Consider the following 17024-nt stretch of genomic DNA (forward strand, 5'->3'; position numbering starts at 1 on the left):
ACTACTCCAAGAGCCATGGAGTGGCTGAACATCTGTTGCTTAGGATTCCTGGCATGCAGGAGTGGTTTCTACAGAAAGCAAAAGATGTGGTTGACAGGTGAGATTTTTCAAAGTTGTGATAAAGCTTTTGGACACTGTCCCTGTTTGAAATGAAGTCTTGGCCATACAGGTATATAAAGTGTATGTACTGATGACACGTCAGAATTTTAGAACATCACCCTCTCCCATGCTCTTCTAAGCCTTTCCTGAATCCAGGGCAGAAACTCTTTATCAGAAATTTAGGTAAATGTGTGTAGTTTGTATGAAGGATATCTTTATGCTCTCTTTGAGGTCCTGGTCCTATGTATTTTGCTTCTGTACCTGACACCCTGGTGGCATCTGCAACTGAAAATTTTAGAGTTCAAGTTGAACTCTGAATGATTTCTTTTTGTAATTGTCTATTAAGATCTTTTACACTTCACTTAATCACTTACTATTTTGTTCCAGGCATCCTTTTAAAGTGCCTGCTCTGCAGAGCTTCCTTCTGCAGGAGACGTTCACTGTTGACAAAAAGCAGAAGCACTATTTCTTGGAAACAAAAGTTTTGGTAAATGGAATGGAAGAAACAGTTCAGACTCTGACACTTGGTTACCAACTTGAAAACCCCTATGTGAGTAATGCAAGAATTTCCTTTAATCTGGCATACCAAAAAGCCAGCAAATGAGTGATTTAATGTATATATTTTACATTGTTTGCATTTCCTCTCAAACTTTTTTTAGATTTGTGCTGGCTTAATGCATCCTTATAACTACAGATTATTCCCCAAAGATGTTGAAATATGCATTTTTACCCAAAGTCACCAAAATGTGAGTAAACTTTGCAATAAATTCAGTTAGAAGGAGAGATTAATTACCTGTTTATTTAGAGTTTAGGTCTCTAGACAATAACTTGCTGTAGATCTTTAGTTCCTCACCATGTAAATGCTGCAACCAAAAAGTCCAAAGGGTAGTGATGTGGTTCGTGCTTCCCTAATACAATGTTTTGTATAATAGTATATAATAATAGGTTGTGTAGTAGTATATTATAATGCTTAAGTATTTAAAACATTACTATGCATTAATATTATTAATAATAGCAAGTACTGGGAAGGAATTAATTCAGATTTCTCATCCTTGTCTACATGTGTCTGTTCATCTTTATTACCAAGTGAAGTTGTGTTTTTCCTGTTTTGCTTGTTTTTCATTCTGAGCCACAATGTAATAGCTCTCACCTCTTTCATATTTCATAATATGCAGGGATGACTTCTCTCATCTTTCATAATATACAGGGTTCATTCCTGATAAAATTCTCTTAATCACATTCTTAACACACAGGTGAACCATGAGCTTCAGACTACCTTGAAGGTCAATAAGGAAGATGTTCTTAGCTTTCTAGGGAGATATCAGGATAAATCCAGTGAGGCAGATTTTAGACATCTTTTACACATGGATGTGATTCATTCATTCCAGGTATTGTTGGTTTTAATTTATGGCATTTTGTTTTGTCTTAGTGGCTTTTCCACTGCATTGTCATTAGAATGACAGTTGTTTTATGCTTGTAAACTTAGTTCAATAAAGTCCTGGCCCTGACAAAGACCCTAGGTATCTCAGCAGATCAAATCATAATCTGTATCAATAATGTCTTGTAAGAAATACGTTGTGCTTTTGTTTTCATACTTTTTTTACTGTGTTTGATTTATTTTTCAGTGTCTTTGGGCAAAAATTGGTAAAACTTCATACATACATTTGCTTATATGCATCCTTCCCTTTGTGATAGAAGTTCAGACATGAAATCAAATAAGGCAATTGATGGGAATACTGTGATTATGTTTACATTTTATTTGTCAAATAGCTTGAGTTTCCACAAGCAATGGGCCTAAGTGGGGAGCTGTTTTCCAGGCGGGCTAAACTGGAACACTTTGACTACAGTGTGAGCGTAAAAGCAACCATCAACAAGAACATGTCTTCACAGGTCAGTTCCCTGATTATTACAGTCTAGCTGCTTGAACCTGTGGTTTTGGAGTTGATACACTCAGGCCTGTGTTGAGTCGCTTGCTGCATGCATTGGGGAAATATTTATTCCCTGTGTTCTGTTGATCTTGGCTGGCTGCTAGACACCCACCCAGTTGCTCTTTCACTCCCCCTTCTCAACAGGACAGGTATGTGCATTGACATAAAAACAGGGAGATCACTTATCTGTTACCTTCACAGATAAAATGGATTTGATTTGGGCAAAATTAATTTATTGCCAAATAAAAATAGAATTAGATGGTGAGAAACAAAGATGAAAAATAAAAACACCTTTCCCCTTGCTCCCCTGTCCCCCTTTTTCCCAGGCTCAACTTGTTGTCTGCAGTCTTAGTCCTCAAACTTGATGTGTCAGTATTCTGTATTATGATTTTAAGTTCCTTAATGTTCTGTTCTTCTTTTTGTCTGTGTGTAGGCCCAGGCAGCCCTAAAGAGCTACGGTGAGAACAATTTCAATGGCTCTCTTCACCTTCATTCCAATGGAAGGGATGTGCTGTTGCTGGAGGTTGATGCAAACAATGAAAAAAGGAAGAATGCCAGATTTGTTGAATTGAGGGCTTTCCTCCATCAGACAATCCTGACAAACCCAGAATCAATACAGTTCCAGCTTATGGGCAGAATATTTCCATCAAGGTAGAGAAAACAGAATCTTGGCTAATAGAGGAGCTGAAAAGAGTTCTGTGATAGATACTTAAATGTAACTGTTTCAAATAGCTGCATTAGAAGCCACTGAGTAAATGCCACTTCATATATTATCCTGTTTTTGAAATACGGGATAAATAAATATAAACAAAACATAAATCTTTGTTTCTTAATTTGGTATAGTAAGTTAAGGTAATGTCTTCTAGCTGGTTTCCTAGGACTTTGTCTAGAGAGAACTTGAATGAATAGGTGGCCCTGTTACATTGGTTTTAGATCAGCAGTTGTTTTTTCCCCCTCATTGCTTATAATCTCAGAAGTAAGGAGCTAATATTTACAAGCTATGCTAGTGGTTTATAATGTTTTATTAAGTATTGTGGAAAGCTTGGATGTGGCAGAGGTGGGAAATAGAAATTGGACCTTCCCAGGTTTCAGCTGACTTCCAGCTGATTTTTCAAATTGCACGAACACAAAAGTGCAGTGAAGAAATTTGTTTTTGTAGAGGTCCTAGTGTTCAGTAATTTAGGAGTTGAATGAGATAAGGAGAATGAGGAGACAGTTAAAGAAATCAGAAGTTATTACAGTTTAATTGAAACTCATGAGATTCACTAGTAAAATTCAAAATGAGATAAAAGATTCAAGATATTTAATGTGCTTCTGCAACTTACTTGCAGTCGTGGGCTTCCAATTTTACATTAATTTGTTTAAATGTCAAGTTGGCTGTAACAGCAATTCATTGCAGCTGCCTTCACAGGAAGTAAAACAGGACACTTAGAATTTCTGGTATGACAATTTATTTGGGACTTTACAGTGAGAAAAAAGAGAGAAAATTAAGAGATTGAATATTTCTGAGGAATTGATAAAAAGATGAAGTCTGTACAGACTTCAGCCACTGACTGATGAAATTAATCTCGCTTCCCTGAATTATGCAGTTTAAGTTTTCCCATCAAGTGGATTTTCACTGAGGTTTTACTTGTCAGAGGGTTCAAATTTCTAGGATAGATATCTAACGATATGAAAAGATGATTTCCTCATTTTTAGCTATTTTGTATAGTATACTTGAGTCTAGAAATTCAGACATTTCAAAGGACAGTTTGTTGAAGGCAATGTGAAAGTTGCATCTCAGTCTTTAATTGAAACCAAGAAAATTGAGTTTCTTGTCACTCCAGCAGGTTTCTCTAAAAAGCTGTTCAAGTCAAAGCTAAGATACAAATAAATAATTGTTGGTTTGTTTACCAAACTGAAATGGTGGTGGTATTTACAATTACTGTTTAAGCTGAATTCTCAATTCTGCATCAACACTGGAGATTCCGTGTTTTGACAGAGAGGACTTAATTTGCAACTCTAACTCTGTCCAAATCTATCTTTTTGTTTTATTAGGCATCCTAACAAAAGCATCCAAGGAACCTGAAGAATAATCAGTCTGCTAATCTGTGAAGCTCTATTGAGTAGTTTTACTGAGTATTTTTATAAAGATATAGTGAAAAGTGTATACTTAATGCAAGGCATGTGAGTCACTGATTTACAACACTGGAACAAGGAAGTGTGTGGAGTCTGTGATCACAGGTGCCTCTGAGCACCCTGGTGTCATCCTGCTTTGAGGGGGAGGGGGTTGTCACGATAATGATGAATTAAGCATAATAATAAGATGTTGCTGGCAGTTTTTATTTCTGTCTTTTTAGACTTTCGATATCATCTGAGATGAAGCTTAATGAAGATACACTTCATATGGATTTCGTGGGAGCCAGGGAGCAGAAAGTTGGCTTTGTTTTGTCCCTAAATGGAAGAGTCCAACACACGTTTGTGGGATTAAAAGCCATACCTCATCTTCTTTCTCTGAATGGATTGCTGAAGTGCAAAAACAACATCCATGATGGTACATTTTTAGTTAGTATTTTGCGGCTAAGTCTGCAGCTGTCCAAGGAAACTTTTTCATTTTAATGTATTCTTTACTGAACTGCTTATAATGCAGAAGACAGTGGTGTTCAGCATGCAAAATGAAACATTGGTCATTGTGTTGAAAGTACTTTTTAGTGAACTAACATAGTTTGATAATTTGTATGTATTCATTGCTTGAAGGAAATAGTGGGAGGCATCTCTCCTGTGCAGGTCTTCTGAAATGCGAGGTGGGGGGGGCTTACTTGAGGCCCTTACATTTTTTAATGGTTCCGTGGGTGGAGTAGTCACTGCAGAGAGATTGTTGAGCCTGGAGTTACACAAGTAGCTTCTGTGAGCTTCCTTCAAAAAGAAGTGCAGTCCCTGGCCTAAAGGCACAAGCAGCTTGGTGAATAAAAAGAAACAGCTGCCAGAAATACTGTTATGTAATTTGTTTTAAGCACAGATACTTCTAGTAGCAGAGAAGTTCTCTCTCAACGATAAACTGATTTGCTCTCTGGATTAGGCTAGATTATCTGTTATAATACATGGAAATTCTTTTATGGCGTCCCGCTATTGAATTAGTGGTTAACTTTTATGTTGTTTATCAAATTCTGGTTATTTCTGTCCCAAATAACTTCTTCCACAGTAATTGGTTCTGCCTATTGCAGGTAACATCAATGTGATGATCAACAAAACAATATATGGACTCCATCTGAGGAACAGAAATGTGTTTGGGAATACCACCATACACAGTATCACTTGTGCTGTGTTTCAGAACAGCAGTCAGGCATTCCCAATGGAGGCAAAACTGAAAGGACACCTGAAGCTGAGTGAAGAGATGAAAAGGGGGATAGCTACCCTCCAGGTGGATGAGAAAGCCCTATTTGTAGATTTTTCCAATGTCATGAGTCGTGAGCACAGCGGTGTCAGTGGGACTTTCACACATAATATCAGCTTCTTGAAAAACGCAGGTATGAAGAAAACTTGACTTGCTGGTGTGGTGTAACAAGGTGTCAGGGTGAATTTATCTAAATGGGTGCAGACCAGTGGAAACAGATGAGTTGCGTTTGCTCATATCAGGACAAAATGTTATCCAGTCTTTACAACACTCTTTTTTTAACATCATTGAGAAAATACAATAAAATGGATACAAAACTATTTTAAAAGTATTTTAAAACTCTTTGACCTAGTTCAGATGAACTGTCTTGTACATCAGTATTCCTGTGTGCTGATTGGTTTATGCCTGTTTTGATTTGGGCCAGAACTGAAACATTGAAAGTCATTGAATAAATCACGGTGAAGACTAAAATATGCCGAGTATTGTTTCCTTTATTGTTCTCATTAATTGAAGTTATCAGTAATTCTGAGTGAGTAAATTGCCTTTGTCCCTATGGACTGGAAAAGTCTCGTTTTGAAACTTTCTAATGGCTGTATACTGTAGTGGGACACTATCCATTGATAGATATCCTTTATTAAGAAAAGAAAAAGCCTTAATTTCCAAAGTGCATGCTACATTTTGATTTAACAATCTTTTGGTAATATGATTTTCATATGGTAGGTAATGTCCTTTCTTACTATAATTAAGTGCAGCTAACTGGATGATCACACTTTTAAAAGGTCTGTCTTTTCTTACGAAAAACTGTAGAAGGCTTCCCTTAATCTGTGATACATCTTTGCTGTATTTACAATGTAAAGAAGTGGTGTTGATTTTGCTTCCTTCTCTGTCAATAGGATTGCCCTTGGAGGGCATTCTTAATGCCACGTGTGACCGTGGCACAAGAAATCACACCGTGACTGTAGCCCTACAGAGTGGGAGTGAAGGGATTACTGCTGTGTTTGAAGGTCACAGACTGTCCTCAGAGCCTCCTAGATCCCAGCTGTCTGTGAGTTTAAAACACAACATCTCAAAGATAAAGAAACATGGGATCCCTTTTACTGTGGAAGCTGCTGGCTATTACGAGGTAAGAAGAGTTCTGCCTGTCATTATTTAATTTCTGCAGAACCATTTCTGATAACTGTAGATAATTTCTGTGCACTTTATTCCAAAAGCATCTGCATTTTTGAGGTGTACCACATTACTGTGTGAAAGAAAGGTGTTTTCTGGCTTCGTGTCGTGCTGTCTCAGAGCTGAATCTAGACTGAGTGAGATCTTACATTCAGTTCTCATGTAAGTGAAATGCTTTGCCACGTAGGAACAGGAATCTTGTCCAATTTTATTTTTCCCTTATAAATGGGAAGTGGACTGGCAGGCCTAATGTTTATAGCCATCAGGTTAGTGTCAGTGAGCCAAGGTACTACATTGCATGTGCTGCTGGATTTTACTAGGTCTGATGCCATCCTTTGGGATGTTTAGCATGACTTGACATTTGGAAATCTCTACCCACAGAAGAGTCATGGATCGTGTTCCTGGTACAGTGTTGCTTGGCCATTCTTCTGTCTGTCTAGATTTCTGATATAGATCTGTGAACAACATACAGCTTTTTTACATCTCAAATTAGCCTTCCATAAAAGAAGAGTTCAAATATTTTACTTGTTCTGACATAGGCTGGAAGGCTCAAGCCACTAACATTTGTAGTGGGTTCAGCCCCTGTGGTACAGTGAGGCACAGGTATGTGGCGGAAGAACTTGCTACAGTTTCCCTTGTCCTACTTACTAGTAGCTTCAGTGCTTTAATCACGTATGCCTTAGGACTCCAATCCTCCAGGCTGCCAAATGCTCTCAACATGTTTTGGACCCAGAAGGAATTATTGGCACACAGCAATGAGAGGTCTAGTGTAACAGGGAAATCTCTTTGAAATGAATCGACTTGATGAATTTGCACTTTTATTTTACCAGTGCTGCTGCCCTGGCACAGGCTGTGATGTTTAAGCATGGCGAAACACTCTGCCTCTGCCACTTGTTGCTGGGATGTTGGTGTTTGTTTCTTTCCATTATTTAGTTTCTTTTGTACATAGAATTTCACCAAGAAGATTGCTGCAGGGATAACAACCATGGTGGAGATGGAACAGCTCAAAATTGAAATAGAGAAGAAAACCACTGGCAGTGCTATGGAAATTTCTCTTTCACTTCACCATGATATGACAGGACTGATTGATCTTGTTCCACATGTACTAGAGGTTAGCAAAAATCCTGCTCTAAGTTGTATTTGATGTAGCTTTTTGCTGTGCATTATTAACTGTTCAGATTCACTTCTTGAGATCAAGCCAGCAGATTAGAAGAGAGTGAGATTTTTGTTAAACAAGGCCAGTACAGATAGCCTAAAAATTGTTTGCTTAGCAATTAAAAGCATGTTTTGAAGATATGGTGGGTAACAAAACATGTATGTCATGGAATTGGAGTGATCGCTTGCCCAGACACAGTGATGTGCAGCCCCAGTTCTTCATCTTGCTCAAGTAGATTTTGCAGGTGGATCATGTGGCTGTATGTGGGTGCAGTGGTATTGGCAGCAGTGTGAATAATAATGACAGTAGTTTTCATACAGCCTTCAGCACTCCCCAAGGATTTCACTTTCTGTAGCCAGGGACAGAGCTGATGGCATTTGAAACACTGAATGCCTACTCATGACAGTGTTTTCTCTGCCAGACGTTAAAAATAGCACTGTCTCCTGTCAAAATCAAAAGGCAGAGTATCAAAAATAGTTCTCTCCAGCAAGTAACCATTTCCTGCTGTTTGATGATATTCTTCTGTCTTTATCTGTACTGATAATATTTTGGCAGGAGAATGCAAGATTGGAGACATGGTTTATCCTCAGATCCACTAAACTTTATCTTTTTGAAACTGGTCTCTAACGTTTGATCTTAAAGCTCTATTTTAATATCTTCATGCTTTTTATCTTGAAAGCAGCCTTTTAGCTCACTCCTTTGTATCTTAATCCTCTGCTTTTCTTCATGCTCTGAATGTGCTTTCTTGATAATGCCAACAGGTTGCTTGCAGTGGAATATCTGCTAATGAACAACTTTCTGGCCTTTGCAATGGAGCAATTTCATTTCATCATTTTGAGGTATTGGCTTCATACAAACTCTGCTGTCAACAACACACTCTCCTAACTACCACTAAGGGAATCTAAGTACTGGAAGGTGTCAGAGATATAGGAATGGATTTGAGTTAGGCTGTGAAGTTTTGCACACGCTTTGAGATATTTTTGCTCCCTTTAATAATCACAGATTAAAATAGATCAGTTTCATCAGAAACTGTACAAGTCCCTGGGGAGGGTTGCACTCAATTTCACCATCATGCAATGTTTTTTTTATTCTGAATCAGAATTGTCAACAAACTTGCATCCAAGTGTTACAGATTTTCATCTTTAGTGTCTAGCTGTGCACCAAGTGCAGAATAGAGAGTAGAGGTAAGGGATGCTTATGGCCCCAATGGGTACAGTTTTAAAGGCACAAGTCCTGTGTCCTACAGTGAGTAATCAAGTTGTGCTGCTTCAGAGCTCAGTGCAAGAGCTTGCACCTAGCAGAAAATTAGTATCTTAAGAGGTGCACTGTGCAAAAGACGAGAGTCACATTAATGTTTCTACCTAAAGGCTCCAAGTTGTATGTTCTGTCAGTTAGAACTGAACTCAGTTAAATGGTCTTAATCTGTTATTGAGCAGCCAACCTGATATGAACCAGACAAGGCAGCACAGGAGGCACAGGCTGAGAGTTTCATGGTTTACTGTTTCTCGCTTGGTGACTTGCATTTCACTTCTTCTCTCATTTAGCATGGGAACAATCTGCACAACACTGGCCACTCCTGTTGAGGTCTGAGGGGAATTGAACACATTCTCACATTGCTAGAGTTCTATTTACTTACAGTAAAAATTGAAGTTACTAAAATTCCATTAAAACTGGAAGAATAAAAGAAATAGCTATTATTTTTCCTGGTATTAGTAATTGTTTTAACAGGTGGAGTTGGGGTTTTTTCTGTTATTTTTATTATGGAACGCAAAGATTTTAGGCCATCTCTCCATTTGTTTAGGCATTTATAAAGATGTGTGATGAATACAAAATGGTGTCAGGGTAGTGGGAAACATTTATCTTTTGGCAACGTGATAGTTTAAAAACAGTATATGGCCTGACAGGAAAGCAAACCTGTTAACAGTTTTTCTGTAATTTTTCAGACTCCAGCAAGAGTTTCATTGAATGGGTCCATATTTACCAGCAACTTTACTGTCATCTTCTTTGGACATGTTTCTTTTCATGACATGTTTGCCTGCCTGCAACTTCATGCCACCACTAACATCCAGCCTCACTTGGAAATTGCCTTGCAGCATTCTTTGCCTTTGCTTCAGTCTCTGGGAATTGCCAGAGAGAACCAAGTGAAGGTGTCAGCCATGAAAAGTGACAAGTATAAGGGCATGCTTGCTATTGTCCTTGGGCCTTGCAGTTTAAAAGCTGATGGAGAAGTAAGGTGGGAAAGCAATGAAACAGAGTGGCTACTTAATTTTAGAAACAAGTGCATCAGTCTAGAGGTAAGCCTGGGTTGTGTTCTAAGTGGTGTTACAGACTGGGTGGTTCAGATCGTTACGAGTCACAGAGAACTGTCTCCTGACACTAATTCGTATGGAAAGGACACTTTTGGTCACTAAAATTGTTTTGGCAGAGCAATGGGTTCTGAATTACAGAGGGAATGTGTTAGAAGATGAGAATTTGCAGTGATACAGTGGTAGATAGTACAGCTGTTGCCATAAAATAGTTGCTTAATAATAGATTTTTAAATTAAAATAAATTCTTGTCCTAGAATCTAACGGAAAGCACGTTGTTTCTCTTTGAAGTTTTGGAGGCTTTCTTTGGGGTTAAGAACTTTTTCTTCTACAATACTTGTGAAAATGTTATTGTAGGATTATTTTTTCCCATACCTTTCATTTTTTGTTTCTTTTTCTCTTGTTTCACAAACAAAATTTGGATTTCTCTGTGAAACAAGCTGTCTTATATGGTCCTTTACAAAGCTATATTAGTTCAGAAGGAAGAAATGCCTTCTCATTCATTAGAAACAAATTAGGAAGAAGGTGTCTTTACCTTGTGTACTTTATAGTATAATCTTGTCCGTTGCAGATGTTGGGATTGCCTCATGCTGTAGCCTTCGGGGGCTCATTTCAACAGAACATCTGCAACATTGGCTTGTTAATGAACCTCCAGTGTGATGGCAGAACAGCGGATGTGCAGATAAACACTTCCTGTGGACAGGGATACACACTCCAAGGAGTGCTCAGGCATTCAGTTCACTGGCTGAGTCAGCTTGGGCTGCCTTTTGAAAACTCTCTCCTGTTATCTGCAGCCACAGACTCTACCACTGAGGGCATTTTGTTGCTGCAGGCTGGCAAATGCAAACTTGAGGCTAGAGGAGATTTCTGTATTCAAGATAAAGCTGAGTGGACACTGGAAACAGAAACAGAATGTCAACTTCTGCAGGTAGTTCTTACAGGCTTTTAAAGAGAGATTTGGGATCAAATGCAGACCATATAGGGGTTTAGCTAAAATAACAATGTTTGAGTGTTAGAAAGCCATTCTAAAGGCACATATTTGTGTCTTACAGCATTAGGCAAATAAAAGTGTCTAATGTACCTTGTTCATAGCTGTTCTCTGCAGGTTGAGATCAGTTCAGTCTTTGCTGCTTGTTGCCTTTCCAGACCAAGACTGCCCTCTAAGGATGAACAGCAGTTGTAGTTTGAACTGTCTGTCAAAAAATATATTCTCTGCTATGTCTTCTTTATTGAAGTAGAAGTTGTGAAGTTCCCTTGTTTTTTCCATCTAGCCTCACACATCAGGAAGAATGGCTATTGCAAATGTAGGGGTTATTGCCAGGTGTTCATAGGCATTTATGTTTTGCTTTTAACTCTTCAGTTTTAACTTCTTCACATACAAAGAAGCAATATAAAACTAAAGGAAAGTGTGTGTTATTTTATATAGGTTAGTTTATTTGAAAATTGAGATTGGTCTGGTCTGAAGGAGGCAGAGGGTGTTCAGTAAACTTTGCTACTCTGAAGAAATAAGCATTTTGTATTTTTGTAAATGTAGAATTTCATGTAGCTAGAGAAGTCCTAAAATCTTACCTCAGGTCTGTTACTGCTGGGAGGAAGAAAAGGGCGGAGCAGAGATCGTAGGGTTTATCTCTGATACTATAGCATAAAATCTCCTTTTTAATATGCTAAAGGGAGAAGAGACTCAATACTAACTTTCTTAAAGTGTATATATAATCCAAAAGATTTTAATTTTTTTTATATCTGTATAGGATCTCAATATTCCAGCTCAGTCACGGCTCACAGGATCTATTCAGAAAGACAAGTGCCAAGCAGAATATCTCTGTGTCCTTGAAACAGAAGGCAAGACTGCCCGCCTTGAAGTGAGAGCAGAGTGCAAGCCAAAGATTACTTTGGAAATCCAGTTCAGGCATGACCTCCCTCAACTGAAGGAAATTCCAAGGGAAAATAAACTGTCCATCACAGCACAAAACCAGTTGAAATATCGTATCGGAATAGGAATGAAATTGGGTGCTTGTGAGCTTCAAATGAACGGGGATTTTGAGCCTGAGAAGAAGGTTCAATGGAAAATGTTTATAGAAAACAACTGCCAAACAATTCAGGTATTTGAATTCAGGTATTTTTTTGCTTTACTCTTGAACTAGGTTCTTGGCACCTACTGCAATCCACCTATTTCAATGGTAGCAGAGAAACAATAAAAACACTCCTTTTAATGTTCCATCTCACTTTTGGAGCCAGTCATTGCACATTTTATATGGTATAGCCCAGTTTTTCTATTAATCAGTACCTACAGTTAAAGTTGCTTGTTCTAGCTCTGATGTATTTTTTTAAAAACATGATTGAGAAATCTGCAGGGTTTTAATCTTCAGAAATAATGAATATTCAAAGTTGTCTTTGGCTTTATCAACAATTACAGTTTCTCAGCAGTTTGACAACCAAACTAAAATACTTTAAATATATATATAAAGTAAACAGGTTTAAAAGTGGTGAGTTTTCAACTTTATTTTATTTTATTTTTGTACAGGATCTTGGAGTACCAGTACAAATTGACAGTTCAGGCTATGTTTTGGTGGATAAACTGAACATAGATTCACAGACACTGATCACTGTCAATGAAAGTAAATTACAAGGACTCCTTATACTGAAAGTGGCTGATGTAAGTATCATGCAGAGTGTTAGACTGCATGTACAAGGTACTGACTGACATACTCTAGCCCATTTTATTGGGAATGAATAATAAAGCTTTAGTAATAAATACCAGAATAAAATCTTGGAAAATCTGGCATCTGCAATGTGCAGTAAAACAGATGTATAGGATAACAGGACACAGGCTGTGGCACTTCCTGAATCATTTCGTGGTTATGCTGTTTGGGAGTACTTCCCTAAGTTCAGTGCAATTTGTTTTAGTTAGTGTTAAATGCAGGACAGACAAACTGGCTAAAGTTCTGTTTTGAGCGGCGTATTGTGGCAAGCTTTGGGTGCTACATACGCTTCCCTGTCTGCTGTGATATATTAACAGGAAAGACAAGAGTTGGATGCAGTGCTAACCCATAATGTGAAAGGAGCTGCTGATGTTGGCATTCCTATGAGGATGTTAGTTGATGCGGTATCAGAAAAAAACAGCAACTTCTATAAAAGACTGATCCACGTCTGTGTGAACAGCAAGCAAGTAAGTGTCTCATCCATATTAGTGAGGTGTGAAATGGAGGTTAAAGTGAGCTAATAGATCTGGCAAATACTAGTTTTCCATTTGAAATAGCTGTGCGTGAGGCCCTTATAGGAATATGCTGCAGGGACTGGTTTGGTTTTAAAGACCTTCATATATGAAGGCAGTATTTTTCAGTCACACCTTCTCTGTAATCCCTTCTAGCAACAAATTTGATAATGAAATTTTATCAGCAGTGATCCATGCCTCCTGTTTGCAAACTGGATCAGATATTTCTTATTGAGTATTGTCACTTGGTGCAGCATATTCCTATTACAGTACAGTGTTACAACTTACTAAAATGAGACAATTCTTCACCATAGTTTTGTCATGGTTTTCATAATTTTACTCTAATGTGTAATAGTACAATAACTACAGTTAATCAGAGAAGTCTCAGTATCAGAGATGCACCACAGTTAATTTTTCTTATACTTTATTTGGACTGAACAGATAACAGAAGAACTGAGCTTTGTCCAGATGTCAGATGTTCTGTCTCTTAAGTACAATCTTACTCATAACATAGAGGCACTGAAGACTTTGCAAATAGAAGACAGGATTGAGTTGCAGGTAAGTGATCAGACAATGACCAGGGAGACATTAATCTAGCCTGGAATCACACCATGATGGAAGCAGTAGCTGTAGGAGTCAGATGGCAAAGAGGGTGTAGATGTGACTATGCATTTGCTATTAGGTGAAATTTTTGTCTCTCTGTCAAGGGCAGTAGAATTTTACTCATTCAGTTGTTAACTTTGACATTTTTGTCACCTTTTCTATTGTTATGCCCTCTTGCCTAAGATCCTAGCACAGATTTCAAAGTTGCTTTATAATACTGCTTCCCTTAAAAGCCAAGATTTGTACAGGAGAACAAGCTTTTTCTCCCTCTTCCTTCTCCTTCCTGTTCTCTCTCTGTTGATTTGCTTTCTTCTCCCTAAAGTTCAGGGTGGAGGGAGTCCAGATGCTCACTTTGTTCTTGAGGGGAGTCTAGAAGCTCAGTTTGTTCTCAAGGGGCTGGGAGAACAGCTTGCTGAACCATAGCTTTTCATAGCAATGAAAAGAGGTGGGAGGTTGGCTCCCAAAGGGTAACCAGCCCAAGCCATGGCTGAGCTTGCAGCAAGCACTGCACAGGGAGGGCAGGTACACATGCCCAGTCTGTCTGATAGATCTGCATCTGGTATAGACAAAAGTCTATAGACAAGTGAGTACTGATAGGATTTCATAGTCCAAATGGTATTTTCCTCCCAGAATGATCACCTGACGTTTTTTTAATCTGAGATACACAAGCCTACAGCACAATCCTTACTCTTCACCTTTTACAAATCTGCCTTTGCACAATTTACTTGTGTTGCACGCAGGCTATCTTGAACCTGAAAGTGATCAAGAGCTTTAGCATTAAAGTGCATTATGGTGCTCACCTAACAGTTCTCGAAGGACAAATCCAGGATTTTGAAACAAGTACCAACATAACTGGGTATTTCCATCATACTTGGCCATGGCTGCTGCAAGCCGAAGTCCCATCATGTTTACAGGTAGTTTTTTTGGGTTTTCTTCATTAAAATTGTTGTCCTGTATTATAATGAAATAGCCCATGGCTTGAATGAAAACTGCCATTTTGTAAGATACAGGATTGGAAGCTGAGATTTTCTGATTTTTTAAAACTATGAGTGGCTAAAATCTGAATTACTAAAACAGAAAATGTCTTTTCTGGATCAGATTATTCCTCTCAGATCAGTGTTAGTACAGTGTGTATTGATGATATTGTAACGAGGAGAGTTTCTGCATTGCCTTGGGAATTGGATTATTGTTCTCGTGTTCTTTAATGGGAATTTAATACTTAAAGAAGTACTTCTTTAGGTGCTATTTTCAGGGAAGTATTGGAGTACCTACTATCTGGTAAATGGCAGTATGCATGGATCAAGGATCCTATCTATATGAAGGGGGTCATGTTTTTGTGGGATAAAAGAGAACTTAGTAAGAATTTGACATAAATCAGTGAGGCTTGAGTGGTTTGAAATTAATTCAATTGAATGGACTTCATGCTGGAAGTCACAGATTATTAATGAAAGGCTAAGATTTTTTTGTTAGTGGGCAGATTTTTTACAGAAGTATAGACTAGAGAGAACTTTCTTCTGCTTCCATTTGTCTTCTGTTTTAAAATTCAATAGTATTTCAATGTTGTTTCAAGAACATGTATCTACATGTCGTTTTTTAGATAGATATGGTTTTTCAGGGGCAAAACACTACTCAAGAAAGATACTTGCACATTGCAGCTGGAGAAACATCAATCACATCCACAATAAGCTCCTATGCTCTTGGTCACCAAGTGGGTGTCTTTTGCCAAGGTGTACATAGCAGTGAGGCACTCCAGGCATCTGGCTACCCTAAGGCAATCAGCTTGATTCTCAGTTTGCACAAGTCAGGTAGGCACCTGTCATTTCTTGCAGCTTTCTTGTTATGGAAAAGCTCTTTGAGGATGCTTCAACCGTTCCTTCAACAGCTACAAACTTAACTAAAATTTGCTGGTAGTACCTAAAAAGGACTTTTTCTTGTATGTAAGTAAACTTGTCATTCTTCGACTGTTATTAGCTACAGTGCATCTGTTACTTTAATTCCAAGAAAGGCCTCCTGTGGTACAGCACCTGGTAGAACTGGTGATTCTCAAGATACTTAGCTGCATAAAATAAGAAACTGCCTTTTCCAATATCACGCAAAGAACCTTGTTACAGAGCACAAAAAACCACATTAATTTCAGTGTAGTTTAAAGTAGGTTTTGAACATAATTATAAATGACTTTTGTTGTTTAATCTGCAGAAGTGAGACAAGACCCATCCTGAACAAGTCAGTCTATCCAAAACTTGCCCTGATGTAAATCCTATCTGTGTATCCCTCAACTGGTGGTTTACATTGTGGTCAAGTACCGTCAGTGCCCACATGGGAGTATATTCATGTTGAAAAAAATCCCAACTGTGAGAGCACCACAGAGTAAGAATTATTGAGGTTAACAGGCACTGAACCATTACTACTGTGAGTGGCACCATCTCCTTTCATCCATTCTGAAAAAAGCAACAGGCCACAGCTGGCTTTCAGGACAGCCAGAGTGGTCACTGTATGATTGCATTGTCTGTGATTTTCTCTTCTCCATAGAGTTTTAAGGGTGCACACTTCTTATCTAATTTTTATCTCTTAGCAGTCCTTATTTTCTTTTCCAAATATGAAAAGCTGGTAGGAAAGCAAGGGAAAGGTCTTTATGTTGTGTTGTTTGAGCAGTGTTGGTCTGCTGAGGAACTGAGGGAGTCACTAGAGGTCAAAACAGTTCAGAACTCTTATCTAGAAGTGGCTTCTACCTGCCAGGTGCTGTAGTTGGCTGTGTAAGTTGGTCAGCTCTAGCTACAAAAAAACACATTGTACATGGGTACACAAGCTGTGTTAACTCAAGACTTTCTATGTTCAAGGACATCTAGAAAACTACACTCCAAAACAGGCTGAAGGTCTTGTTATCCTGAATGGATGACTCTGTCATGATTAATGTCTTAACCCCAAAGCTGGCTGGGTTGGTTTTATGCAGGCAGTACTGAAATTCCTAGAAAATGGGCCCCTCAAAATGGCACTGTTTTGTTCTTGCTATTTAGAAAACAAAGCCAAGACTGTCTGTGAAATCCAATACCACGACAAAGATATAACTGTGACTGTGGATGTTGACACAAACTTTCAGCTCTATGGTGTATTTGAATTCATGGCAGAGGTGAAGCATTCAATATCACTTCTCCATCATCTGGGACTTCCCTTCTTTCTTAAG

The 17024-nt window shown here is 38.4% G+C and overlaps 1 protein-coding gene across 1 annotated transcript in view; it reads left to right on the top strand.

The window, feature by feature from the left end:
* LOC127390638 (uncharacterized) overlaps window positions 1-17024 on the top strand; it is an 81374-nt gene that overhangs the window by 40529 nt on the left and 23821 nt on the right. Inside the window, exons 30-48 of the mRNA XM_051632471.1 lie at window positions 487-649; window positions 759-845; window positions 1353-1487; window positions 1870-1989; window positions 2461-2678; window positions 4346-4560; window positions 5231-5533; window positions 6294-6523; window positions 7517-7678; window positions 8485-8562; window positions 9667-10017; window positions 10601-10957; window positions 11778-12128; window positions 12551-12682; window positions 13046-13195; window positions 13682-13798; window positions 14584-14757; window positions 15441-15648; window positions 16858-17024. Coding sequence (XP_051488431.1) covers window positions 487-649; window positions 759-845; window positions 1353-1487; window positions 1870-1989; window positions 2461-2678; window positions 4346-4560; window positions 5231-5533; window positions 6294-6523; window positions 7517-7678; window positions 8485-8562; window positions 9667-10017; window positions 10601-10957; window positions 11778-12128; window positions 12551-12682; window positions 13046-13195; window positions 13682-13798; window positions 14584-14757; window positions 15441-15648; window positions 16858-17024 — 3718 coding nt within the window. The remainder of the gene's footprint in view (window positions 1-486; window positions 650-758; window positions 846-1352; window positions 1488-1869; window positions 1990-2460; window positions 2679-4345; window positions 4561-5230; window positions 5534-6293; window positions 6524-7516; window positions 7679-8484; window positions 8563-9666; window positions 10018-10600; window positions 10958-11777; window positions 12129-12550; window positions 12683-13045; window positions 13196-13681; window positions 13799-14583; window positions 14758-15440; window positions 15649-16857) is intronic.

This window comes from Apus apus, chromosome 14 (genome assembly GCF_020740795.1).
Source record: "Apus apus isolate bApuApu2 chromosome 14, bApuApu2.pri.cur, whole genome shotgun sequence".
In the NCBI taxonomy this organism is placed as follows: Eukaryota; Metazoa; Chordata; class Aves; order Apodiformes; family Apodidae; genus Apus; species Apus apus.